General features: G+C 52.1%; 1 protein-coding gene across 1 annotated transcript in view; it reads left to right on the top strand.

Annotated features, from left to right (window-relative positions):
* Nucleotides 1-26,400, top strand: part of Maml2 (mastermind like transcriptional coactivator 2) — a 174,573-nt gene that overhangs the window by 121,347 nt on the left and 26,826 nt on the right. The window contains exon 2 of the mRNA XM_090319229.1: nt 15,786-17,186. Coding sequence (XP_090175355.1) covers nt 15,786-17,186 — 1,401 coding nt within the window. The remainder of the gene's footprint in view (nt 1-15,785; nt 17,187-26,400) is intronic.

Genomic DNA, 26,400 nt, shown 5'->3' with positions numbered 1-26,400 from the left:
AAAGGCCAGAAAGAGTTGAGTCTGTTTTTAAATCCTACTCATTCTCTCCCGTGGCCAAGGGCGGCGTCATTTGCGTTTGTTTCCTGTGAGTGTGGCTGAGTTACTCGGCGTTCTGTCTTTTGTACTGGATGTCGGATCGTAAGCATCCTCAACATTTCCTTCCCCTTCACCAGCTTCCACGTGGAGTTTTCCGTGTGACCTGCCCGTGCAGGGCCCCAGTCAGGTGTGATTGACTTCACTCAGGCTGCTCAGGGCTGCCTGGGAATCACAAACCTCAGTGGTGTCCTAGATACCGTAAATAAAGCAAGATACAGTGATTTTAATGTTCTTCTGATTGATTCACTTCTCTTCTCTACAAGATTTTAGTAGCATGAAGCCTGTTCCCAGCAAAAGGTCACCTTGGAAATAAGTGTAAAGTTGTTTACAGGAACTGAGGCAGAAAGTGGGCTTTCTTGCATTTTTAAATGTCTGTTCTGCAGAAGAAAATGAACAGTGTCATCTGTTGAAAGGAAAGTGCCTACCTTCTTATATGAAAGCCAAATAGGCACCAACCAGAAGTGTGCCATTACCTCTCAAATCAAAACTCACCAAGGCCTGTTTTCCCTTACTTTGAAGATGTAAAACAAACAACTGTGAATCAAGGTCCTAAGTAAAGAGGAAGACATGGTAGAGTGAGGGAGGGAGTGGGGAGGGGGAGAAGGGAGAGGATGATGGAGCCCAAGGGAAGGCCAGATGACAGAGCAGGATAATCAGGCGGGGTTCTCCTTTCAGTACAAGATGCTGACTAGACATTTGTGGTCGCTACAGCATCCACGGCTGAGCAGGGAGGAGGAGACCAGCTGCAGGCCGGCTGCCGGCACCCGGCACCCCACCGCCACCCTTCCAGGCCCACCTGGCTGCAGGAGCCTAGCCACAGTTTCCCCTAGCACCAGGGCTCCTGGAGCACCTTGCAAAGCACGGTGCTCATTGCATGGTGGCAGCTCCTGGTTCCCCGTGGAGGAGTCCCTCTCAGTGCTCTGTGTGGAGCTGGAAACCTCTGTAAGCCAGGATCAGCTTCTGCCCCTGGGTCCCACGCTGGCCCCCGGAGTTTCATGGGAAAGCCTGCACTCACCTCGGGCTTTCTTCTGCCTTATCTCCAGTCCAGCTGGCCCTGGTAGAGAAGAAGCCACTCTGGGCTGTGGCGGGGAATGTGGCCTGCTGTGGTGTAGCTCTTGTTGGAGGGGCTTGACCCAGTGCCTTCCTCGCCTCCCTAGAGATGCGAAAGGGCTTCAGGGGTCATGAGCCACACCAGAGAGCGCAGGTGGCCGTACCAAGTAGCCCAGGGTCGACTCTGCCACCTTGCAGGATGGTCTGCTAAGCTGTGTGCAGCCCGGGACCCTGGGACCCTGCCACCTTCAGTGTGAGTGATTTCCTGGGGCTCGGGTCCAGGGACCCAGGCTGTCCACACACTGAGTCCTCTTCACCGCCCGTGTGGAGACGTGGTGCTGACCCTGCACTGTGGGCCGCGCTGAGGCACCTGTCCTCCCTCTGTCCTCCCCCGTCCTCCCGGCCTCCCTCTCCTGGGATGTGAGTACCCCCAGATTTTCCCTCGACACCCCACTTTGGCTGTTGCCATATTTGCATTTTCTCATCCTCCCTCCCAGAAGGCTTCCTGCACCACTTTCCAACCCTATAGATCCAAACTCACAGCACTTGCCCTAGAATCAGAGACGCAATCTTCTGAGGAACTAAGCAAACACAAGCTGCTCGTAATGAGCTTCGCTTCCTCCTCCCGTTTCTCCAGTCTCTAAGGACTGCAGCCTCCGGGCCAGTGGTTTGCAAACACCACTGCTCGTGGTCGCCAGAGACCCTTTAACACTCTGAGATCCCGGCCCCACTCGGCCCAAGTTCTAATTCAGAAGACTGGAGGAGGGAGGAATGAGGACAGGGGAAGAAAGGAAAGGAGATGGAAATTGCTCGCCCTGGCACCTTGCTCCACAGCTCCCCACAAACGTGATTTATTTTTATTATCCATTACAAACAGTTAATGATGTAATTATCCAAAAGCAATTAGATGCAGGGTGGAATCTAAGGGGCCAGGAGGGAGGCTTATAAGCAGAGGAGGCAAGTTTCTCCCAGGCAGGTACAATCCATAGAGAGGTGCAGGTTTCTGAGCATCTGGCTTTACGTCCAAGTACACAAAAGAGACCCACCCACCCTCAGTACAAGGACCATGAGCAGATGACCCCTGACCCTTAGGCCTGCAGAGGGCATGGGGCCAGGGCCTCTGAGACCATTCAGGAGCCCCCTCCTGTTGCATCATCCTGCTGGTCCTGCAGCTGCTCTGCGTGAATTACATCCAAAGCCCTTCATCAAGTAAGTGTGGAGAGCATTCCGTCCACCTGGCCCTGAGGGGCCGGAAGGCACCGTGCTGAGCACAGCCAGGGCCCACGGAACTTGCAGAGGCACGCTCGCACGCAGATGAATAACAGCGTTGTAAATCAGAACCGAGATGAAGGGAAAGGGCCGGTTGGGAAGACAAGAGTAGTGAAAGGAAATACGGTGAATCCAAGCAAGAGCCAAGTGGGGCCGTCCGCTGCGGAGCAGGCAAGGGATGGCTGCTCTTCTGAGTTGTTCTTTGGTGCATTCCATCCCTCCCCCTGCTTTGCTATCCCTTATGAATCTACCTTTCATATGGCTTTCTGGTGTTTCTCTGTTCAACAAATCTTTGTCAAGAAATTACTACCAATGCTTCCAGGGTGCACTGGGTCTTTCTAGCTCAGAACAGGTGTCTCTCTTTCGGAAGCTTGGCGGCCATACTATTCCCCGTGAATCACGGTCCACGGTTATGTGGGCCTGCTTGCCTTTCCCACCTGAATACACGATTTCTTGCTGCAACAGAGATGGTTGTGGAAAGCTTTGATCTATTAAAGAAGAGAATAGAAATTCCCTTGAGATGAATTGTAGTCACCTGGCAAAAGGCATTGTCCTAGATGATATTATTTCTTAGGTCTCTTCTAGGTCTCATTATTAATTCTGTTGCTCCTTGACTGGGAAATACACTCATTGTTGGTTAAATTTAATTTTTACGTATCAGGTATGCTGGGATTTCTACTCTGTGGGTGGTGATGGGTGGTGTTTCTGATTGTGTCTTGGCACATTTCACTCCTGGATCTATGCTCCAGGCTGAATGTCTCTGCAGCATGATTAGCCCTGGTATGTCACATCCCAGGCATGTCTCAGGCCACATGCAAGGCCAAGATCACATCCACATCCCAGGCCACATGGTTGTAACCCAGTCATGGAATTTGCAAGACTAGCCGTGTGCCCATGCCCTACTGATTGATTTTTATATTTTAAAAAATTCCTGCCAGGCACAGTGGCTCACGCCTGTAATCCTAGCTACTCGGAAGGCTGAGATCTGGGGATCAAGGTTCAAAGCTAGCCTGGGCACAAAAGGACCTGAGACTCTTATCTCCAATCTCTTATCTCTAGAAAATGGGAAGTGGGGCTTGGCTCAAGGGTAGGGCGATAGCCTTGAGCTGGAGAGCTCAGAGACAGCGCCCAGACCGAGTTCAAGCCCCATGACCCTCATACACACACACACACACACACACACACACACACACACATTCCCACTCATGTTTTAAAAACTTTCATTTGCTCCGCATTTGCTTGCCTTTCTAGTGCCCTCCTCTTACCTGAATTTTTTTCCTAAGTTCTTTCTGTTGAGTGCCATTACAAAGAAATTGTAAACCCTCGGAGCCTGGCTCGGGGAGACAAGGCAGCTGCTACCCTTGTGACTTCCTCCTCTTCCGCTCCTATTCCCTTCTCCACCAGCTGGAACAGAGCTACCAGCCCAGGTGTCTTCACTCCTTGCCATGTAACGCAGGAGAAGGGACCACAGCCCCTTCCTAGTGACACCCCCAGACCCACCATCGCCCAGAGGAGCTCAAGGTAGAGGGGGCTCACTGTTCCCATTCATGGTGGGAGCCTTTCCAGAATTTCAGATTCTACTTCCTCAGTGTCAGAAATATTCAGGCTTTCCCAGCAACACAGCCAGTAGTAGAAACGAGGGGAATAATGAGAACGTATGGGGTTGGTTGGCATGAGTTCATTTGAAACTGAGGTTCTGGTTGGAGGGATGAGTGAGAAGGATAAGAGTTGGGCAGATGAAGATAGAATGGGGGCTCAGATAATGGGCCTTTTGTGTCAGCTCAACTTGGCTTCCTCTCCAGGAATTGCTACAGGCCTCAGTTTGAAGTATCTCTTGCCCATGGCAAAGTCTGAAAAAGATTTAAGTTTCCCACAGAAGTCACAGTGTGCTTTTATTATTACTTTGGTCAAATCCTACAAAGCTAGATGGCCTACCAATTTCTTTCGATTTTTTAAAAAATTGTTCCTTTTTCTTTAAGGTCTACCAAATTTCCTAGAGCAGAATTTGCTCAAGTAAGGTGTTTCCAGCACCACTCTCAGCGGTGGTTCCAGGCACTCTCGCCTGGGTGCCTGGAGCATTGTGTGCCTGCAGGGCTGTTGTCAGGGCTGCAGTGGTCGGGCTCTGGAGAGCTAACTCAAGTCCCACCCCCTTCCTCTGAGGCCCCTGAGGCAGTGACTTTCACTCCCTGGAACCTGGGTGCCCTGAACCTAATCTGCAAGTCCTCAGGTGTTTATAGCTGAATTTAGCCTGCCAGTCCTCAGGTTTTGCTCGCAGATCAAATGTAAACCACAGGGAATGCGTGATCTTTGTTCAAGTAACAAGGTGAGGAAGAGCTAGGAGCAGAGTGAAAGCTGTTTGGGTGCCCGAGTGACTCCGTCTAGAGTCACACCTACCCACCGTGGGGAGCTGGAGGAAGGCTGTCAGGCTCAGAGTGAGGTTCTCATGGCAAAATGAGTTCATATGTCTGGATATACAAGGAGAGAACTTGACAGTACAGACCCAGAGGAGCTAATGGTCTGAAATAAAACAATGCCGGACAGTGAGGCTCTCCTCATATAAACCTTGGCACAGCACATTTCCTTTTGAACACCATGATTAAACATCAGGGAAAAGAAAGCACCAAGTGCTTTTCTTTTAAAGACTTTTCTATTGTAGTCTGCCGTCTTCCTTCTCATGTATCTTCTAGATGAAAAAAAAAAAAAACGGCTTGTTTTTGCCCTGCAAAGTGCCAGTCGAATCCTGACTGTTGACACGAGGTGGAGCCTGTTGCCTGTTGGTCTCTGGTTTTCCATGACTCACCCTCAGAATGGGTTCCCATAGTGAGAAAAGAACCTACTGAGCTGACAGACCCACAGAGCGCCGTGGCTGCAGCTGGGCTCGCGGTGGACGCAGTGGCCACACACTTTCTGTCTTGGTTCTCCTTTCCTGCTCTCGGTCAGAACAGACATGCTTCCTCTGCACAAGAACAGTGAGTGTGTTGCTGATGATTCTCCTAAAGGAGAATCCCAGGAGGAAGCCCTGGCCTGGGGGGGGTGCGGGGGGGAGTGGAAGGCTGGAGGCTGTCTGCTGCCAGGGAGCAGGGCAGAAGGGAAGGCAGTGGAAGGAGAATGTCCTTAGTGCTTAGTGGTCTTAGGATGCGCGCTGTGGTGGTCCCTGGCCTGGTGAACCCACCTCCACCCTGCTGCCCTCACAGCACGGCTACAACTCCCTGAGCAGAAACCACAGCTTCCGCCTTCTTCTGGAAGGCCTGAGCCTGTGCCCTGGCATTGCCCCTTGCCGGTTCTGCCCAGCGCCCAGCGTCTGGCTGTGCTGTTGCTTTCAGGGCTCTGCTGCAGAGCAGTGCCGTGCTGGGGGCCGGGGCCCTAGGCTCCCCTGGCCACCTTCAGAAGTCGCTCCAGCAGACAGCCTGCACTCCCACTCTGGCTTCCCTCATGAGGCACTGGACTCTTCACCACAGCATTCACAAGTTCTCCAGGAAGACAGCGCTGTGACCAGTGGCTGTTGCTATAGTAACTTCTCTCAGGAAGTCGCTCACCTTGTGAACGGCACGGCACGGCACGGCACGTAAGCACTCATGACACATCCGCTGGTCCTCCTCCGGCTCAGGTGGCCGGCAGACCAGCCCCCACCCCGCCTCGGGGAGGATCGGGGCTGATCTTGGGATGTGGCTTGGGCATGGCGAGCTGAGCTCTGCATTCCCAGGATCCCGCCTTAGAGGGAAAATCAACCGCTCTGATTCTTCCCCAAGGGTGTTGTTTTTAACTGTGGAGGAGATGCCCAGCTCGCGCCTCTCGAGCCCCGAGAGGCCATGGGAACTCAGCATCTTCCTAAGACACCTCACCTTTGCGTCTTTTCAGGGTTCCCCCACTGGAGAAAGGTGCCGTTTCCCCTTCAGAGCCCTGGTTTCAGCAACTTGAGGTCTGCTCTTTCAGTTCTCACAGCAGGGAAATCCAGGTGAATTCCCAGTCGTGGTTTGAGGGGTCCCACGATGGGTGAGGGAGACGCGAGCCGGGCTGCACGCCCCGCTGTGTGCAGAGATAAATCGAGTCTGTGTGCGGCCGGCCACATCAGCACCTTTCCTAAAGCGACGAATTTGCTAGGAACAGGTAAAGGTCAACCGGAGGAAAAAACAACAACTTTTTACTGCCAAAAGTAATGAAGAGGAAGAAAAAGGCACCTGTGATGCTAGACATCATACAAGGGGAAAAAGAATGTTACTAAATGATACTGAAAAATTTTAAACACAAATGGTAAAAAGGAGAGATGGGCTGACAGGGTGGACTTCCCGGGGTGCTTGGCCTGGGGCAGCGGGCGGTCCCCACCCCTGGCTGCTGACTGGGACATCGTTTCTTTGATGGAGAAAATGATAGGCTTGATAAAACAGGGTGATGGGCAGCCAAAAGACAGACCTTCCCCATGCAGGACAATGAAGCTGATTGGCCAAGGCAGTTCCCGTAGGTGACATTAACTGAACACGCAATCACATCTAGCCCCAGTGCTTTGATATAGCTTCAGTACCAAAGTCAATGAGGCGCTGTTTTAAATAGGCTTCTCCTGCCCTTAGAGTCCGCCTGTCTTTTTAAAGTTCCCTCCACAGGACTTTCTCACCTCCCTGTGTTCATTTGGACATAAAACCCAACCAAAGGGCCAGGAGTTTGGCCTAGTGGTTAAAGTGCTTGCCTAGCATGCATGAAGACCCAGGTTCGATTCCTCGGTACCACATACATAGAAAAAAGCCGGAAGTGGTGCTGAGGCTCCAGTGGTAGAGCTCTAGCCTTGAGAAAGTCCAAGGACAGTGCTCAGGCCCTGAGCTCAAGCCCAGGACTGGCAAAAAAAAAAAAAAAAAAAAAAACACCAAAGCTGGCCTGCGTACAATCCCAGCGTCCCCCGTGGTCTCCCTCTATCCTTTCTCTGTGTTGATGTGCCTTTTCCTGGTTTGTACACCCCACCACTCTAGAAGGAAGAGGAAACACCACGCCTTCCACTTGATATTTGAGTCAGGGATTGGAGCCTCTCCGTGTCCCTCATGGGACAGTCTTCAACACTGACATTCCCCACCTGCCCGTCCTACCTCCTCTCTCTTTTCCTCTCCTTTTGGGCACTCGCAACCTTCATCTAATGGGTATGTGTACTTCTACCACTCTGTAAGAAGCCCAGAGCTCTCCACTCACTTGTTTTCCTACACGTCTAGCCAGCCAGGGGTGGTCTACACTAAGATGCCCACACACATCTCACACGCGTTGTGCCCCAGCTTGAGTCTGCCATTCTCCTCCTGCCACCTCCCTCGCCGTGAAGCCCCTCCCCGATTCCCTCCCTCTCTCACTCTTCTCTGTGGGCGATCATGCACTTGTGGTTTCTGATCTCTAATTTCTTCCTCAGTGACTTTCCACCGAGGAGGCTCAGAGGAAGCAGGCAAATGACCCATTAGCCTTCATCTCACAGAGTCAAATCCCGTCTACGGTGGCACCGTTGAGTCCTAAACCACTCTGATGTACTGGAGACACAGACTGACCTGTGTAATCTTCGCTGGGGGACTGAAAAGTATGTGGCAACCATTAGAATCTCAGTATCACTAAATTGACCAGGAAACTAGGTGGTAGGTGGAGTGGCTGCCGTGGCCCTGCAAACGCCTGGAAGGGCCAAGGAAAGCTTTGAGCCGGGATTTGATGCTGATGGTCAAGGAAAAGCCTTCTCTCTGAGATCTGAATGGCATCGGTAGGGACATGACCGGTTCTCAGGCCACAGGCAAGGAAAAATCACTACCTCCGTAACTCACTGGCGGGCATGGGTGCCATCGTAAGGCAGATTCCAGGGAGAAATGAATTCTGGGGGTGGGGGCCGAAGTCTTCCAGGCACTGGTCCTGCTGAACTGACCGCTCGGGTTAAAGCGATCTTCGAGGTTGAAGTTGGGGTTTCGCCTCAGTTCCATTCTGCCGCATGTTGTGTCTAAAAGGCAAAGGGAATAGGTAGCAGCAAGAGTTTTGAGGATGAGGCGATTCCCGAGTTAGGACTGTGCATTTAGTATTCTGTGCGTCCTCAAACAACGTAACATCCTTGCAGGTCCTGTTGTCTCAGGCCTGTTCATGTACGGTGGGCAGCTTCGTCTCGTCTGGGACTAGCAAGATGCTCCCCACCTAGTGCTCACTCACTCTCGCTCACTCTCTTGCTGTCTCTCTGATGACGATGCTGAATCAACATTCATCATCATATTTGCAGGAAAGAGCTCTAAGATGGTAGGTTAAAGACTGGTTTTGAGGACAGAGTGTTCTGGGAAGCAGCTGTTCTTGGTGGGTGTGGGTGGATGGCGTTGACGGAGCCGGGGGGATTACCACTGATTCACAGTTTTGGCTTGTTACAAGTTTTGTTTCCAGTATAGGTGGGGTTTTTTCTTCTCCAAAGAATATGGCCACCCGTGCAGAGTTGGAGTCCATCTGATGGAGACAGTGCCTCTCCTGGACTGATGGGCCAGCTGGTTAGATCAAAGGGAAGGCGTTGCTGCAGGGCCTCACTTCAAAGACTGGTGAACGTCTGAGGGCTTCATTGTCTCCTAGTTAGTGTCATTTGAGTAATCAAAAAATGTTTCCTCTAAATGTATGACAAATAATGGGGCTTTAGCGCCACCCTGAAGAGTCTGCATTCAGCCTTCTTGGAAAAGGGGGTAACTTCTCTCTCTGCTCTTGCAGGTCTCATTTTCTGGCATAAAAGCCTAAGCACCCTGGAGTACAATTCCCCAGGCTGTTAGTGGGTTTTGATTCGGCCATAAACAGGCATCTTTGTAACCTTCCGACCTGGGTGCCCTGGGACTCCGTGTGCACGGCTCCACTTTCCAGCCCAGCAGAGCAAACAGAGCCACACACAGGACCCGGGCCCTAGCTACAGCTGCTGCGATGACAGAACGGCAGCGCCAGGAGCACCAGAGGGGCTGTGCCCAGCGGCCTTCCCTCGAGAAGGGCCCGGCCGCCTGTCTCCAGTGAACTGGTAGCCGCTGGCTGTCTACACACGGAAGTCTTAGTTCCAGACCATCCGTGTGCTTTGGGGCGGAATGGGAAGGAGGGTCCCGGACCTCCTCCAGTGTCCCCGGTAGAAAGAGGAGGAAACCCTGTTGACGCAGTAGCCCTGCTTCCAAACAGCTTGTGGAAAAGCCAAGGGAGGACATGGAAGCACTGGGGATGAACCAGGACCCATGGGCCCTCCAGGCCTTGCTCCAGATGAAAACAGGCCCTGGCCTCCTGGAAACTTCCAGAGTAATTACTGGCTGAGTGACATCTTTGCTTTAATTGGGACCTGTTCCTTACAATAATAGGACTACTCTTCAAGTTTCTTGAACAATAATACCAAAGCATTGCATGTGAGAAGGTCACCAGACAATTACTGGGAAAAGTGAATTTTGCACAAGGTTGGAATCAGGTATTGGATGCTTTAGAAACCCCTCCCTCCCTCTTTCTCTCTCTCTTCCCTTTCTCCTTTCCTCTCCCCACCCCCACTCACCCCTTCCCTCTCCTCTCCCCAACTCTACCCTCCCTCCTCCCTCTATCAGTCTCTCCTCCTGGCTCCTCCCTCTACATCTGTTCTGTTGCTCCTCCCCCTCCTCTCCTGGGACAAAGCCAAGAACAACTCCCCAGAGGACGCCTTCCCTGTCTCTCATTTCAGATGCTCACAACCATAGCTAGATAAGTCTTGCTTCCATTGTAGATCACAGGAAAACATTTGAAATTCAGTTTGCGTCCTATGTCCAACTTGATCCAGTCTCCTGGAGGTGGGGAAATGGCTTAATCTTGATCAAGCAATTTTTACTTGGAAAGCTCTTAGAACACCAGTGGCAGATTCAGTGAACACAAGTCTACTGAAATCTCAATTGAACAGGTAGTATAGATTCGATGTGGGAAAATGAAAAAGCAGACAGGCTCAAAGTGAAAAGCAAAAATACCTCTTCATCCCACCACTAGAAAAGTTCAGCATCTCAGCATGCCCTCCTAAATGTTCTATTTGCTTTAAATAATCTTTTTACTTTTATATTCATCCAGATTATACTAAGGACATGATAAAATGATCTCTCCCCAAAGCTTATTTTGTAACATAGGAGACACTTAAAATTTAGAAGCTAATTAATAATATTTTTTGAAGTTACTAAAAAAAAAAGAATTAGCCAAGAGCTTGTGATGAAGAACATTTTTAGATGGGGCAGCCATGAAAGTGTCCACTCGAGCCACCTTGAGGTTGATATAAGGAGAAGGTGCTGCCTGTGATGGGAAGAAGAAGGATTTAGAGGAGGAGGTGTATTATCAGGCAGAGAACAATATACACAAAAGACATGAAACCCATGCCTGGCGAGGTGGTTCACGCCTATAATCCTAGCTACTCAAGAGACAGAGATCTGAGTTCTGCAATTCAAAGCTAGCCAAGGCACTGAATTCTGTGAGACTCTCCAACTAACCACTAGAAAAGCAGAAGTGGGGCTGTGGCTCAAGGGGTAGGGCGGTAGCCTTGAGCTGAAGAGCTCAGGGACAGCGCCCAGGTCCAGAATTCTAGTCTCATGATGGACATACACACATACACACAAAGGCATGAAACCCAAATTATCACTCGTCTGTTTAGAGTTTAAAACAAAGAAAAAGCATGTGTTATGCTGAGCTCAGGGCCAGAGGAGACAGGTGTGGCCTGAGTTCTCGGAATGTAGTTGGAGGATTCGCAGTAGCTGGCTGTGACACTAGTGGCCAAGTGCAGACACCCATAGAGAAGGCGCTTCACATGGTGTCAGCACGCTGTCTCTGCGTGTGGGCTTTGCCAATGTTCTCGCTGACCGTGACTTTGGAATGAGTCCCGTTCCCACCAATGACAACATCTCAGCACATCCTCACTGGCTCTGCCTCTCCTCAGCACCCACAACTCTGCAAATGGACAAGGATGGTGAAGAATCAGTGGTGTGTCTCATAAAGGAAATGTGGTTCTTGACCACAGGCAGAGGTACAGAGGCACCGGTGCACTGACGCATGGAAGGCCCCAGACCAAGCAGGCCCAGAGCCCTCCCGGGCCAGGGCAGAGGGGACAGGATGAAGCAGGTGCCTATCTCCACAGACCTGATTACCAAGAACAGAAGGAAAGAAGCGGAGGGAAGCAGGCCAGACCACGAGCTGCAGGCCTTTCCAGAAAGCTTTCTAGCCTGGGCCTTCCGAGCTCGATTGATGACACAGAGTGCATCACATGTCCCGCCAAGGAGGACAGTTAGGAAAGTCAAGAGGCCAGCGTTGTGGACATCACATTTACTTTGGACTCATTTAGATGTATTTTGGGCAAAAAGTGACTCATGGTTGAAGTATTTCATGCACAAAGCCGCTGGGTTGTTTTTTGGTGTCCCCCCTCCCCCCAGCTTTAATAGAGTATTATGTTCTTTTCCATGCTAAATGCAAAGGGTCAGCCCGGAGCAGCCCCTGGGCCCTGGCCCCATGGGCCGGCAGCCATCCGTGGTGTGTACAGGCTTCTCGTGGAGCGCCCTGCAGCGACGCTGGGTGGAGTAGCAGACAGCTACTCCACTTGGGACTTCTCAGTTTAATTTCAGCATTCCACGATTGCCAGGCAACAGTAGAAGAACACTGGGATGCTTGAGCTGTTCTGGACCGTGGGCTTTCCACGCCCCGTCCTTCCTACAAAGGAACAGACATCTGTTCAGAGCAAGGATGGCACAGAATTAATGCTTTTTGCTTTGTTTGCAGACAGACTGGCAAATCCTTTCTTTGTGGTTAGTTCTGACATGTATTAAGAGCGGTTCTTATTATCAATGCACGTAGTTATACAAGTGAATGGTTTCTCTGTGACATTTCCAAATATTTATGTGTTTGTGCTTTGAGCATATCCCCCTTCCCCACTATGTAAGAGTAACGTTTACGCAGTGTTTTCGAGCCTTGTTTTTAACTCTCCTACTCTGAGTATCAACTCTGTGTGTAGGCACATTTATCGAGTACATAGTTGATACTAAGCACATAAGTGATGAAGTGGACAAATTCCAATCTTACCGGTGAAGCGGTAACATTGTCTTGTAATTCTCATTTTGTCTGTTTCTGGCCCAGCCTGGATGGCAGAGGGAAGCATCTGTTAGTCAAACTCAGGGTCAGGTCCATCTCCTGTGGACAAGAAGCTACCAGCTACGGGGCTGTGCCCTGAGCCTGGAGCCCTGCTGGGCTCACTAAAACCTGGCGGCGTGGCCTTGCAGGGACGTATCGGGGTTGGGTTTATGGGGTGAACTGTGCCCACTGGCTGCCGAGCGCTCTCTCCCACAGCCCCTGGTTTGCCTCCATGACACTGGCTGCCTCGCTCCCCCAAAGAGAGAGAGAGAGAGAGAGAGAGAGAGAGAGAGAGAGAGAGAGAGAGAGAGAGAGAGAGAGAGAAAGAGAGAGCACTATTTACTGATTAAACAAATCTCATTTCTCAGAGTCCAAACCTTAGGGACCAGCATCATGGAATATTTTCAGATGGATCAAACCTATTTTCTGTGACCCTGTGTCAGATCAAAGGTTGGTGCTACCTTCGAGGCTGGTCTTCCTAATGTCCTCTGTCCCCAGCCCTGTCCCTGAACAGCCAGCGTAAACCTGTGTGAGGAAAAGTTGCAGATGACATGACCAAGATGATCCATAGTCTCTGTGATGGCAAATTTGGTGCTTGTGCTTATGAAAGTCAGAGAAAGAACTGTGACCTGCAGACAGAACTGTCCCTTCATGCGACGTGCTCCCCACTCCCAGGGCAGCCAGGGAGACAAAGAAGGCAGAAGGCGTGTATTTGTAGAAAGAGATGGGGCGGGGAGAAGCAGAAGCCAGGATGGCATTTCAGCTCCCTGCATCCCCAGTCCTTCAGGAGAGAGAAGCAAGGCTGTTTACCGAGGAGCCGGGTTTTCTGGGGACTCTCCTCCTCCCACGTGCTGGCACTATTCGCCTGTGCCGTCTCACTCAGTTACTACTCTGTCGTCTTAATGTCAGAATTTCTTAGCTCGTAAAGTTCTTCCAAGACTCTGCTCAACAGGAGGCTTCTGCGAGTGCCCAGTGCACAGGCGTTCTCGGGAGAAAGCGTCTACGGGCCTTCAGCATGCTTGCCTTTGAAAGCGTGTACTTCCCTGAAAAAAATGTGTAAATCTCGCCTACTATTACTGGATAGCATAAAGATAACTACGTTAGTGTCACCAATGAAACATTCATTCAACTGAGAGGCTCACTGCTAACTTTCAACTTGGCATAAACGAGTACATTTTTGTAAACTGGGCACACCACATCCCGTCTCACACACACCTGCCCTAAGTCTTCCTCTCCTGTGGTGGCCTCATGTCACCCCCCCCAGACGGGACGAACGCCACCCCACACCCATTCTTCTGGTGGGAGAGTGGTGTCTGTGCTGTGTGTAATTATGGAGGAGAGCCGTCTTCCTCGGGTGGCACCGCCCGTCACAGCCAGACTTAGGACAGGGTGAGGGTGGCTGGGGCTCCTCTCGCACGAGCATACCCTCCATGGTGGAAGTCCTTGTTTGAGTCCTCGTGTCACCATTTACAATGTGCGTGGCCTAGAAAAAAATCGCTCTGTTTTCAAACTTCACTTTTTCTCAACTGTGAAACGGGGGAAATGGGTAGAAATAATGCCAGCATCTAGAGTGGTAAGAATTGTAAGGGCCTCAGGACCTCATCCGAACAGAAGCCAAATCCAGATGAGTGTGGGCAGACGGAAGTTTGTGATCAACCTTCCACGGTATATGAAGAAAGCCAAAAGACTCAGAGCCGGCGTGGGGCTGGATCCCGCCTCGGGCTGCGCGGCCTCTGCTGTCTGTTTCCTCTTTCTCCCTTCCTGCAGATTCACTTCCATGTTGCTTTAGTTAACAAGTGAGCAGCGGCTCCCTCCAAGTCTGGGGAATCTCTGTGCAGCCATCCAAAGAGGGCCGGGTCTGGCTCTCTCTGAGTCTGGAAATCCCCAGCTTGGGTCAGGTTCCCTCCCTGGTCACCAACCAGCCATTGTTATGCCAGCATTCCTGCCAGGGTGGGGAAAAAAGGCCTGGGCGGGGAGGACGGATGCAGGCAGAAGGGCTGCTCACCCTGCTCCAGCCTCGCAGCCCCTGGCAGCTCCTCCCCATTCCACCTGAGAGCCTCAGCCCCTCCACGTGAGATAACTGCAACCCACGCCGTAGAAATGGTTTGGGCTTTGGACCCTCGCAGCCCTCGGGGACGCCTCACAGCTCTGTGACCCCCGCTGGACCTGCCTCATCTGCCAGGGGAGGGGGCGGGAATGGCTCAGACTGCTGTGGAGAGGGCCAGAGGCTGAGCAAACACAAGAACCGGTGGCACAGCGTCCTCCCTCACGCTGACTTCCTTCTCGTAATTTGGCTGCCCGGTTCTCAGGATAATAAGGGGCTGTGAGTGAGAAAGGAAGCGAGAATTTCTAGAAATTTCTATTGAGGAAGTCTATCTGCTGCTTGTGAGCAAAGGTTAAGGATTTAGCGAGTTGAGACCGCTGAGAAGGCCACAGGGAGCTTGCACAGCCTCTCCTGGCAGAGACAAATCAGCCAGGGTCTGACTTGCCAGAGGACCAAGGCGCCTCCCTATCCTTGGACAATGTCTTGCGTGACGGCCTCGTCCCTGAGCTCGGGGATGATGTTGCTGACATAGGTCACACAGCTCTGTTCCATCCGTGGATTCACTGCACAAGCATGCCACGCGTCCAGGCCCCTTGCAGAACACAGCAGCCCATACTTTTTCTCTGAGTGTCACTGGAGCAAGCCTTGTGCCTGTGTGCAGCGTGTAGTCTTACTTGTTCCCACCATTAAAGGCTCAGACTCAGACACGGACGTTACCCAGCTCTGGTGGCACACAGGGTTGCACGAATCTGGCTGTGAGCTCTTTGCACCTGTGCAGTCCCACCTCTCAGCACCTGGGTTGGGGTTACACGATTTAGACGCAGCCAACAGAAGTCATCTGTGCTTCCACCCTCACAGCTTCTGTCTGTCCACGCAGCAAGCCCTGGGGCTCCTGGATTGACATTGCAGTGTTAAAGGTTGTGGAATGGCCGACGTACTTGGCTGCGTTCAGTCGCACGTGCAGGGCTTCCCAGCCTGGCGACAGCCGTGTGCACCGCTCATGGGTGGCATGGCCAGCCGGCCCCAGTGCGGGATCTCAGTGTGTGAACAACTCCTGCATGCACGGACCAGCGCGCCAGCCCACGGGGACCGCAGTGGCCTCTGTCCCTCCAGGAGCCTCTGGTGTCACCTGTTTGTGCTTCGGGGCTAGTTCTCATTTCCTCCCGCGTGAGGGCAGGCGAGCATGCGCAGCGTGGTGTTCTTCATTCACAGTGCAGTGATAGCTCATGACGTTTTTCTCTGTTTTTATTCCTGTCCTGTCCTTCAGCTCCAGGGTTCCTTGAAAAGAAAGCAGGCCGTCAGCCTATCTCCAGCCAGCAGCAAGCGGCCCAATGGCTTTGCCAACGACTCGTTCCTGGATACGAAGAGACTCCGTGCTGGGGAGGGCCTCTCAGCAGGGCAGGGCGGCCTCCAGGGCAGCCGTGGGCAAAGTCAGCTTCTGGCGGGGGCCCTGCCGCTGAGCCACGGGCCCCTGAGGCCGGCCAGCGCCGTGCCGCGCCCGACTCACTCGCCCGGCAGCGGCTTGCTCAACGCGGGCTTGAAGGAGGTGAAGAAGGAGCCCGGCGAGGCTCTGTCTTGCAGCCAGCACCTGGACGGACACAGGCTCCAGGACAGTGTCTTTCCGAGCAGGTATGGAGATGACCCCGGGGAGCAGCTGATGGACCCGGAGCTGCAGGAGCTCTTCAACGAGCTGTCCAACATCCCTGTGCCAGCCATGAGCGACCTGGAGCTGGAGCACATGATCGATGCCACCATCAAGCAGGACGACCCCTTCCACCTGGACCTGGGCCCCAGAGGCCAGGGAAGCACAGCCCGGCCTGGGGAGAAGATGGTGATCAAGAGTGAATTCTCGCCTGTCCTGACTCAAGGCCCCTCCAGCTCCCCTCAGCTGAGCCCCCGGCCCACAGGCCCTGCCTTCTCCGTGCCCACTGCTGGGCTTCCTGCCTCCTCCCCCACCCCTGCAGCCCCTCAGGCCCAGGCGCAGGCACGGACAGCGCCTGGAGCGAGCAGGGGCGCCCCCAGCTGGCAGGAGCTGTCCCACGCCCAGCAGCTCAAGCAGATCGCGGCCAGCCGCCAGCAGCAGGCCCGGGCACAGCGGCACCAGACCCCGGCCTGGCCGGCCTTGCCCTCCCCCGCCGGGCCCTCCCCCACCGGGCCCACTCCGGGTCCCTTTGGACAGGAGAAAATCCCCAGCCCCCACTTTGGTCAGCAGCCGTTCAGCCCACAGGGCTCCCCCGTTCCGGGGGGAGCTGGGAGCAGCAACCAGCCCAAAGTCATGGCCAGCTACCTGTACAAGGCCGGCCTGGCAGCCCCTGGAGGGCCCCTGGACGCGCTCCTGCAGCAGAAGCCTCAGGAGGTGGGCCGGAACTTCAGCAGCCCACACCAGGCCCTGGAGGGCCGGCCGGGCAGCGCCAAGCCCTTGTTCCACTTTAGCACCCAGCAAGCGAACCAGCAGCTGCCTTCTGTTCTGCCTTCCCAGAGCCAGCCTTCGCTCCTACACTACACACAGCAGCCGCCTCCACAGCCAACACCCCAGTCCAGCTGTCCTCTCCCCAGCCAGCCACCACTGAGGTCACCCCTGCCACTCCAGCAAAAGATCCTGCTTCAGAAAGCACAGAATCCATCCATCCCAGGCCTGGGCTGTCAGGTCTCCCAGCCACACAGACAGGTAAGCTCCCACCACTACGCTCAGTGCTCCCAGAGCTGCTTAGAGGGCTCTGAGGCTCTGGTCATAGACAGGGCCGTCTCCAGGGCTGCTCTGAGGCTCATGTAACTGGTGCCACTCAGATGTCGGTCGGTCTGGTCAGTACTTCCCGAGTCTGCTTCACATGACCAAAATCATGCGTGAAGGAAGGGACTGAGAATTAGACACCTCTGACTGATTCGGGCATGTTGATGGAGGTACTAGGGAAGTCTTTTCTGCCTGTCGTCGTCGACTTCAAGCATGGGATTTGCCGTGGGCTTTGCTCACGGGGGCTTTTTGCCTCAGGAACGGTAGCTATCTTGGCTGCCATTGCTGATCTGTTGGCCAAGGTTTACTCGGTCGTTGTGTTCAGGGGAATCTGAGTGTGGGGGAATCTTGTACCCATTTCCCTTTACTCCCCCCCTGCCATCCCCGTGTGGCTTGTGGCGTCACTGTTGCTGCATGTCAGGAAGGATCTCAAGTCATCTCTTCAGTTGCCTGGGAGAAAAATGGAATGTGGTATTTTACAAAACGTCTTCGGTGGCCTTGGGATGAGGTTACCTCTTGGCTACAACTTTCTTCCCTCCCTGATTTTCGGTGTCAACGGGTGAGTGAGGCCCATGAGGGCTCCACGCCAAAGGGGAGATGTAACTCAGAGCTACATCGTCGGTTGCTTATGAAAGTGTGCATTTTTTTTCTGCCATTGGATCCAGGCAACTTAAGTGGGTTCTATATTTGGTTTAGAATTCTCCCATGTCTCAAACTTCTGGGAGGGCAGGCAGCCAGCAAATGGCTGGTTTGTTGTGACTGAAACATGTATTTATACATTTCCTCCTTCGTTTAAAGCCAAACTCCTCAATCTGTGTTGAGACCCTCACCCCACTCTCACTGCCTCGCCGCACTTGGTCCTCCTATGCCATACAAGCCTGGGTGTAAACCAGCCAGGATCTGCTGATTTCTCCACCTCTTTAAAGGAGATTTCTGTACATCTCTCGTCTTAAATAATCAGGCAATTGTTTTTAAGAGGCCTGGGTGTTGGTAGAGAAATCTCTTTAGCTCTCATTACTTCTAATTTTTTATTATTACTCAATGAAAGTAATTAAAACAAAGCTTGTATCAGCTAACATGCTTTCTCCAAGAGGAAAATCATTGTGAATTCAGTATTTTTCAATCATCTCACAGGCGAGCCATGCTCTTACTGAAGAGCCATTCAAAGACGAGAATGCCAGGGTTCGAGTTTAGAGACTAGATTCAAGGAAGAAGGTGTCAGGAGCATAAAGGTCCAAAGTCATAAAGTACACAGCACACTCAGAACCCAGGAATGAGACCACAGCGTGGGGACAGGCCCTGGGTCAAAGGTGACATAGTGACATGAAGTCCAGGGGTGGAGATGGAGTGATGAGTCCAGAGGAAGCTACAGACCGCTCTGAATGCCTCTCAGCCCTTGGTGACACCGGCGTGGTGTCAAGGCCAGGGCAGGACAATTTTGTAGGTGTTTGCATTGCTTCTCAGATGTTCAGGAAAGAAAACTTCACGTTGGACACTCAATTCTCCTGGCCGTGCTTAGATCAGGGTGCAGAGCAGGTTTCAGGTACATGTGGAAATATGATTAGATTGAGGGGTTCTATGGTAGCTTTTTTTTTGCCAGTCCTGGGCTTGAGCTCAGGGCCTGAGCACTGTCCTTGGACTTTCTCAAGGCTAGAGCTCTACCACTTGAGCCTCACCACCACTTCTGGCTTTTTTCTATGCATGTGGTACCGAGGAATTGAACCGGGGTCTTGGTGCATGCTAGGCAAGCACTCTACCACTAGGCCACACTCCCAGCCCTCTGTGGTAGCTTTTAAAGCCACACTGGAGCCCAGGCTTGCCTCAAGTTCCTATTCCTCCTCTCCCCGATTTGGCATTGCAGGTGTCTACCACCACCTCCCCACGATAGCACCAAACCATCTTAGGAAAAAAAATAGCAGGAGGGAGTTTGTGTGGCTTAAAAGACAATAAAAAATAAAATGACAGCACCAACTCGATGGCATAAACAAATAACCCAGACGGATGTGTTATGAGCTGATAGACTTTTGACACTGAGGTTCAGAAAGGTCAGCTCACTTGCTCAGAGCATCAGAAATTAATGCCTAGAGCTGCCTCAAACGCTGCACTGCAGAGGAAGCAGGTAGCAGCGGTTTGTAAGGTGGTGCCGGGGGCTTTTTGTGATACAGTTTGAAGGTTCCTGTTCTCTGCATTCTCAGGCAGAAATCACAGCCAGAGGTAAAACTTGAACCAGCTCTCATGGCAGGGGAGGTCAGGCAGACTTCCCTGGTCTGCACCCCGAGGTTTCGAGGCAGGGAAGCAAAGGCTCCAGGCTCTGTCGAGTTCTGCTCCATTCTGAGCTGGCAGTCGTTTCCACATGTCCATTCAGAACGCTTACTGACCACTCGCTAGGCGCCCAGCACAGTTCCAGTCGCCGTGCATCTGTGGTCAGGGACACGTCCGTTTCTTTGAGAGACTATGAATGCTGGGCCGGGGACTTCCATGCCTCCTCTTCCTCTAGCGCCGTGCTCTGCCCCCTTCGCTAGCCTGATGGCTGCTGGACGCTGTGCAGCTCTAATCCCAGGGAGATACAATTCTTAACACAGAGCTTTTACGGTTGTCCTTCAGTGATAAACAAAGCTCGTTCACACATCAGCGCCATCCATTGGGATTTAAGAGCCTTCGGAGTAGGCTTCTCAGTCGTGAGAAACTGCATTCATTCAGGTGCCGGGCATGTGACGCGTGGTGACCACCTGCACTGTGAGTGGGGCCTGAAGGTCCAGGGCCCCGTTTCACACCCTGGGTCCGAAAGGTGAGGAAGGCCTGGAGCTTTCCTTCCCGGAGGCTTTGGCCCACGTCCTTAGCGCCCGTTAGATACACCCACCACCTCATCCTGGCCCTGACAGTCCACGCTTGTACCAAGAAAAATGTACAGGGAGCTCTCTTAAGTCAACAAGCTCAGTCGTCAGCATGCTATTTCTTAAACCTTTACAGGTACAACTCTTATTTACTAGGCATTTCACTTTCTAATCTATTTTAGTCTGTTCTGAGATATAATAGCTCGTTGCACAATGGAATGAGTTGGCATAAGGCAACAATAAATCCCTGTATCCTTCAATTAAAAAAATGGGCACAGCAGTAAGATGTATATTCTAGTCTTGGGCTCATAACACCAGGTTCAACTCCAGTTAGGAAATGGCTTCTTTTATTCTCAGTTCAAGGTCTTTAGCTGTAAACTGCACCTATCAATAAGAGCTATGCACATAATGCATTAGTGGATAATTTAGCCTGTTGAATATGGACTTTCCGTCTAGAAAAAGGAAAGAGTTAGGGTTAAAAACAGATTTGACCCAAAAAATGGAAATATAAAAGATTAAGAGAAAAACCTGGCAGACATTTGACTGTGGTATGCATTAACATAGGTGACTCAAGCAGCCTTCTCTGCCACTCTCCTAATTCGTTTTGCCTTTTCTAAATAAGTTTCCGTTGTTACCAGCGTGCTAGGAAGGCGTGGTGATTTCTTTGGGTGAACTCCAAAGGAAGCCACCATGTTAATTTGTACATTTCTACAGTGATGGCTAATTAAAATCAGTCACAACGACTGTAGATTCAGGAGTTCTTGGTTTGAAACAAAAGACAGTACAAACATTTAGACTACTGAGCTCCAAGAAGTATAATGTGAACAAGTAAGTCATTTGACTCTTTCACATTGTGAAAGAGCCCAGACTTAGATGTGCACAGCAGACACACACACACACACACACACAGGCAGCCCTCACGGTACTAATTAGAAAACCCTATTGGAATATTTGCACTTAATGCCATGTGTTGGAACAATAAAGTGGTGCGTTGTTCTCCGAGCAATGATCTGAGTGGAGCATAATGTGCAGAGCCAATGACTGTTAACCTGCAGAACCATTTCCAAGGCCATCAGAGGGCAGAATGGGGGAGCCTGCCTGCTCCCCTTTCCTCCTCACCCCAAACCCTGTGGCTCTGCACAGCAGCTGCAGTGCAGACCCACCACTGGGAAGCATGACCTCCACAGATAGGGACATGACCTCCTCAGACAACTGTATGACCTTTAGGTTTGGTGTTGTGTCAGAAGCTGTCTTGGCAGCTCTTCCTGCATGCTTCTTGGTACAGGTTCACGTTTGTCATCTGTGGTTGCGTCCTACAATGTTTCCCCTCACGGTCCAGGCCTGACCCTTGCTGAGTTTCCACTGCTGGGAAGTGTCTCTTCTGGTTAGGTGGTTTTAAAGGCAGGGGATGGCTGCAGCATCACTGTCTTCACAGTTGATGAGCAGGTCAGCGTGTTTCTGTGAAGACGAGCAGGGTGCTATAGTCATCGTCTCCCTCTAGGAGCCGAGTCATTGGGGAGGTGCCTTTCTGCCTCCAGCTACGTCTTCTCTCGCTAGCCAACAGCTCTGTAAGACATCTCTCTGTGCTTTCTCGGGCCAGCTGCTGGCTCCACTGCTTGTGTTGAGGGTCTCCTGGGCTCCCTGCTCCTGGCCCTGAGTGCCATCCTGCCGGGGCCTCCTCCCACCTCCCTCCACCAGCCCAGGAGGCCTTGGCTTTACACACTTCCCCGTTTCCCAGGTCCCGTGGTCTCTGTGCTTGTTTATCTACAGTCCGAGCGCCTGCTGGGCTTCCTGCAGAGGACTGGAGAGCCAACGCATCAACCCTGGCCGGCCCAGGGCTGTCGTTCACATGGGCCAGGTTCCGGCTTCAAAGCCCAGCCGTTAAAAAAATAATAATTCAGAAAAACAACCCATTGGAGGTGACAAGATAAAGAACTATTCAAAACACTGAAAAAGAAAACTCTGTTTAATTAAATTTTAAAAAACAATTTAAATTATTTCTTCCACTTAGATAATGAATGCACCAGCCATACATTCACCAGAGAAGGGCTGAGGAGGGGCCTGGCTCCGCCTCTGCTGTGGCCACGCGCTCTCAGAATAGGAGACCGTGGGGAGAGAGCGGCTTGCTGACTTGCTCAGCATCACACAGACACGCACACAAGCACACACGTCACACAGGGGGCAGAATGCATGCACGCACACACCCGCACACACACACATCACACAGGGGGCAGAATGCTTGCACGCACACACCCGCACACACACACGTCACACAGGGGGCAGAATGCTTGTTTCTATACATCCTCCACACTGCAGCTACATGTATGTACACACACACACACACACACACACGCACACGTCACACAGGGGGCAGAATGCTTGTTTCTTTTTTTTTTTTTTTTTTTTTTTTTTTTTGGCCCCTTTCTCTTTCTGGCCCTGCTCGCTCCGGCCCCGCTAGGCCCCCTTTCTAGCTCAGGCCCCGCTCGCTCCCGCCCCGCTCGCTCTGGCCCCGCTCGCTCCTGCCCGGCCCTGCTCTTGGCCCCGCTCGCTCCGGCCCCTTCTCGCTCTGGCCCCCGCTCGCTCCGGCCTCGCTGGCTCTGGCTCGGCTCGCTCCCGCACGCTCGCTCCCGCACGCTCCGGTCCCGCTCGCTCCGGCCACCACTCGGTTGGGCTCTGTTCACTTCAGCTCAGCTCGCTTCTTTTGCTCTCTGTCGCCGTCGCAGTCTTGTCTCTGCCACTTTTCCGGCTTGGTTGTGTATGTGGGATACCGAGGAATCGAACCCGGGTCTTTGTGCATGCTAGGCAAGCACTTTAACCGCTAGGCCAAACTCCCGGGCCCCAGAATGCTTGTTTCTATACATCCTCCACACTGCATCTACATGTACACACACACACACACACACACACACACACACACACACACACACAGAGTAAGCCCTGCCCTCGGGGTGTTCCTGCAATGTCTGTCAGGGTGAGGATTGTAGGGAGCCCCTCTGAGCCTGCCTCTACGCTCTTTCTCCAGGCAGCCAGGCTCCTCCGACTTCCCCGGGGACGCAGTCGGATGTCGAGGCCTCCTCGGGGCAGGCATGGCTGGCAGGCAGCTCAAAAGGCTGTGCTAATGTCTGCATGTGTACATGTGTGCACCTGTGTGTATAAGCCTGTGTTCATGTGTGCCTCATGCTGTGCACATGTGTGTAGTGTGCAGGTGTGTCAAGTCTGTGCTTGCACGTGTGTGTGCATATCTGAGCACCAACAGCAGCTTTCCACCATCATTTGCATCAGTTCACAAGAAATGCATACAAAATGTCAAGTTCAGCTGGGCACCAATGGCTCACACCTGTAATCCTAGCTGCTCAGGGGCTGAGAGCCTAAGGGACGGGGGGAAGCCAGGACAGGCAGGAAAGTCCACGAGACTCTCATCTCCAGTTAACCACCACAACATGAAGAAGTGGAGCTGTGGCCCAAGTGGTAGTGTGCTGGCTGAGCACAACAGCTCAGAGACAGCACCAAGCCCAGAGTCCAAACCCCAGCACTGGCAAAAAAAAAACAAAAAAAAACAAAAAAACCTCTCTCCACAGCTGGCATTTCTGCATATGCATATGCATACTGTGAAAATGCATGCCATCATTTTATTGTATTTCTTCGACCCTCTCTGAGACTCAGCCAAGGTGCAATGGACTGGGGCTGCAGCCCCAGCTCAACGAGGATGGAAACGCTCCGCACATCGACCTGTGGACGGCCCATTGAACAGGAGGTTCCTTTCCAGGGGCCTGTGGGGAGCCGTGCTGGGGGAGTGAGGCTCCCCCCGCATCTCATCCTGTAGGAAGCCGGCCAGACAGCCCCCTCCCAGCTTCCCTTTGCTCGGCTGGTTCCCTCACTCACTGCCGCGGGGCTTCCTCCCCAGACTCCATCCTCAGCTTCCACCTGGCACTCTGTAGGCACTTAACTGTACGATCAATAATTGAGGGCAGGTTGAGGGCTCCTGACGATGCTGAGATCCTGCCTGCTCTGAGAGGGAGACGGACAGACAGACAACAAGACTCCGCTCAGCTTGTCAAGCTGCATGCCTGTAAGCATGGCTTCTTTAAAGAGGACAAAATAATGTTGAGCTCCTTGCTGAAGAAAATGGAAAGCCACTGCGCTGTTTCCTGACGTGGTAGTTTCACTAATGACAAGAGCCACAGATTCCTATCTGCTTACACGGCCCTGCCGCCCAGAGCGCGCAATGTCAATGCTACAGGCATTGTTTCCGCCACGAGAATATTATATCAGAAGGAAAACAGGAAACATTGTCCATATTTTCCTTGGGAAACCTATTAGCTCCTAACCGGCACCTCTACATCTCAAACTGAAAATAAATACATAATCGTCTTTGTAGTGAAGAAGAGTGGAATTCAGAGCCACACTTGAGGCTCTGGCCCTCCCTTCCTGTTACCTCTTCCTTTGGCCATTACCATTTAACTTGTATTTTTCCAGGGGAGCACTCCACAGGAAAATAAGCTCCCCGCTTCCCTGCAGAGCTCATGGCATCACGTGTGAATGCTCTGCGGCCTGGCATGGCAGGCAGCGGGGGAAGCAGGGGCATTTCCCCAAGGTTTAGCTGAGGCATTGGAGAACACTTGACTGCTCAGACACAGGGAGCTAACCATGCTAACGTCAAAAATGAGGACGCGCGGTAGTTCTCCATTCCTCTTCTCACCTCCGCAGCAGGCGTCTGTGCAGAGAGAAGCAGAGGCCCCAGTGCAGAGGCAAAGGTGGCCTTGTAGCCACGGCTGTCCCCTGCACAGCTCAGCCACGAACCCTTCCTCACACTCACCTCTCTGCAGTGTGGAAGAGACTTCAGTGCCGTGCAAGTGCCTGCAGCCTCACATAAGAGATGACCACAATTCCTCGGTTCCCCTGCACATACACGGAAACCAGCGGTCAGCCGGGGCCAGCGCCTGCTCTCCTGTACCCACCCCAGCACAGGGGAACCTATGGAGATGTCTATTTTATTTTTCTATGTAAGGACGTTCGAAATCAAAATGTTGCATGCTATTATCATTTCATGAAAGACAATACAGTTCAGCACTGGAGATGGTGAGACTGATGCTGAACCCTGCAAGTGAAAACGCTCAGCTACCCAGTAAGTTCATTGCCCTTGGCTCTCAGTGCCACCGGCCAGCGCACTTCCTCAGAGGCAGAAGCAGCGCACAGAGCCACACAGGCAGGGCAGCCGCCGTGACTCCTGTGCTGTTCTGAGCACGGCCCTAGAATTACGAGGTAGACAACCAACAAACAGCCAGCCAGAGCCCTGCACCACCCCTGGCCACTACAGAGGCAGAAGAGCCACACGACACCAGCTAGCTCAGAAGCCTTGCATTTCCACTGAGAGACCATTGGCCTCTGGCTGTTAAATTGTCACTGCTCCCAGTAGGGACAGATTAGTAGAGCTGATCACATGTGAGTGTGGCAAGAAGGAAATCACATAAAAAGAAATAGTGGCGGTGTCGAGGGGATAGGAGAATTAAAACAAAAACAGTTGTGCAAGGCTAACCAGTTGATTGTACCCATAACGCAGGAGAAGGAAAGTTCCACAGCACAAAGCATACAACAAAATCCAGCCAAGTTACTCAGTGTTATTACAGGATTAATGCTCTAGACCAGCACTCATTGTGGAAATTAAATACAGTCTGTTCCCTAAAGATTATACTTGGTTTCCATAACAGGCTCTTTAAGTCCTTACAGATTGGAAGTATACATATGGAAATTTATGGTTATCAATATCTTGAGCCAAATCTGAAGAGAAGGGGTTTGGACTGAGGTCTAGAAGTGCTTAACTGACATAGAGCCTCTGAGAGACAAGTCAGCCTGTAGACTTCTGTTGCAGAATGCCCTCTGGCTTCTGCTGGCAGCCAGGGAGAGGAGGGCAGCCTTAGCCTTGTGCTATCGCATGAAGCCAAGCATCAGTTAGGTGTGAGATCTGATCTCTGCTTCCATCCAGGACTCCCTCTGTAGTGGCCATTATGAAAGCCATCTCCTTTAAATTGAGGAGTCTTGGTCTCCTTCTTTTCCTTCATTTCATATACAACTCTGGCTCCTGAGGGGGGGAGCTAAATTTATTTAAACTGTGCAAAATTGCTCAAATTTAGGTTCAGAGTGTCAGGGGTGGCGTGAGCATTAGCTATGTTTCCAGTAAACATCTGTGAGAGAATCTCAGTCAGAACTGTAATCTCCTGACACCGGGTCAATGCCAGAGCCACCTGCATCTGAGACACTGGAATGTGAGGACGCACAGTTATACATTAAAGAAACACATTCTGGTTACGTTCTAGACA

Source organism: Megascapheus bottae, chromosome 27, assembly GCF_031878675.1.
Source record: "Megascapheus bottae isolate mThoBot1 chromosome 27, mThoBot2.hap1, whole genome shotgun sequence".
NCBI lineage: Eukaryota > Metazoa > Chordata > Mammalia > Rodentia > Geomyidae > Megascapheus > Megascapheus bottae.
The sequence above is the reverse complement of the archived record's forward strand: the minus strand, read 5'-3'. Positions and strand labels throughout refer to the sequence as shown.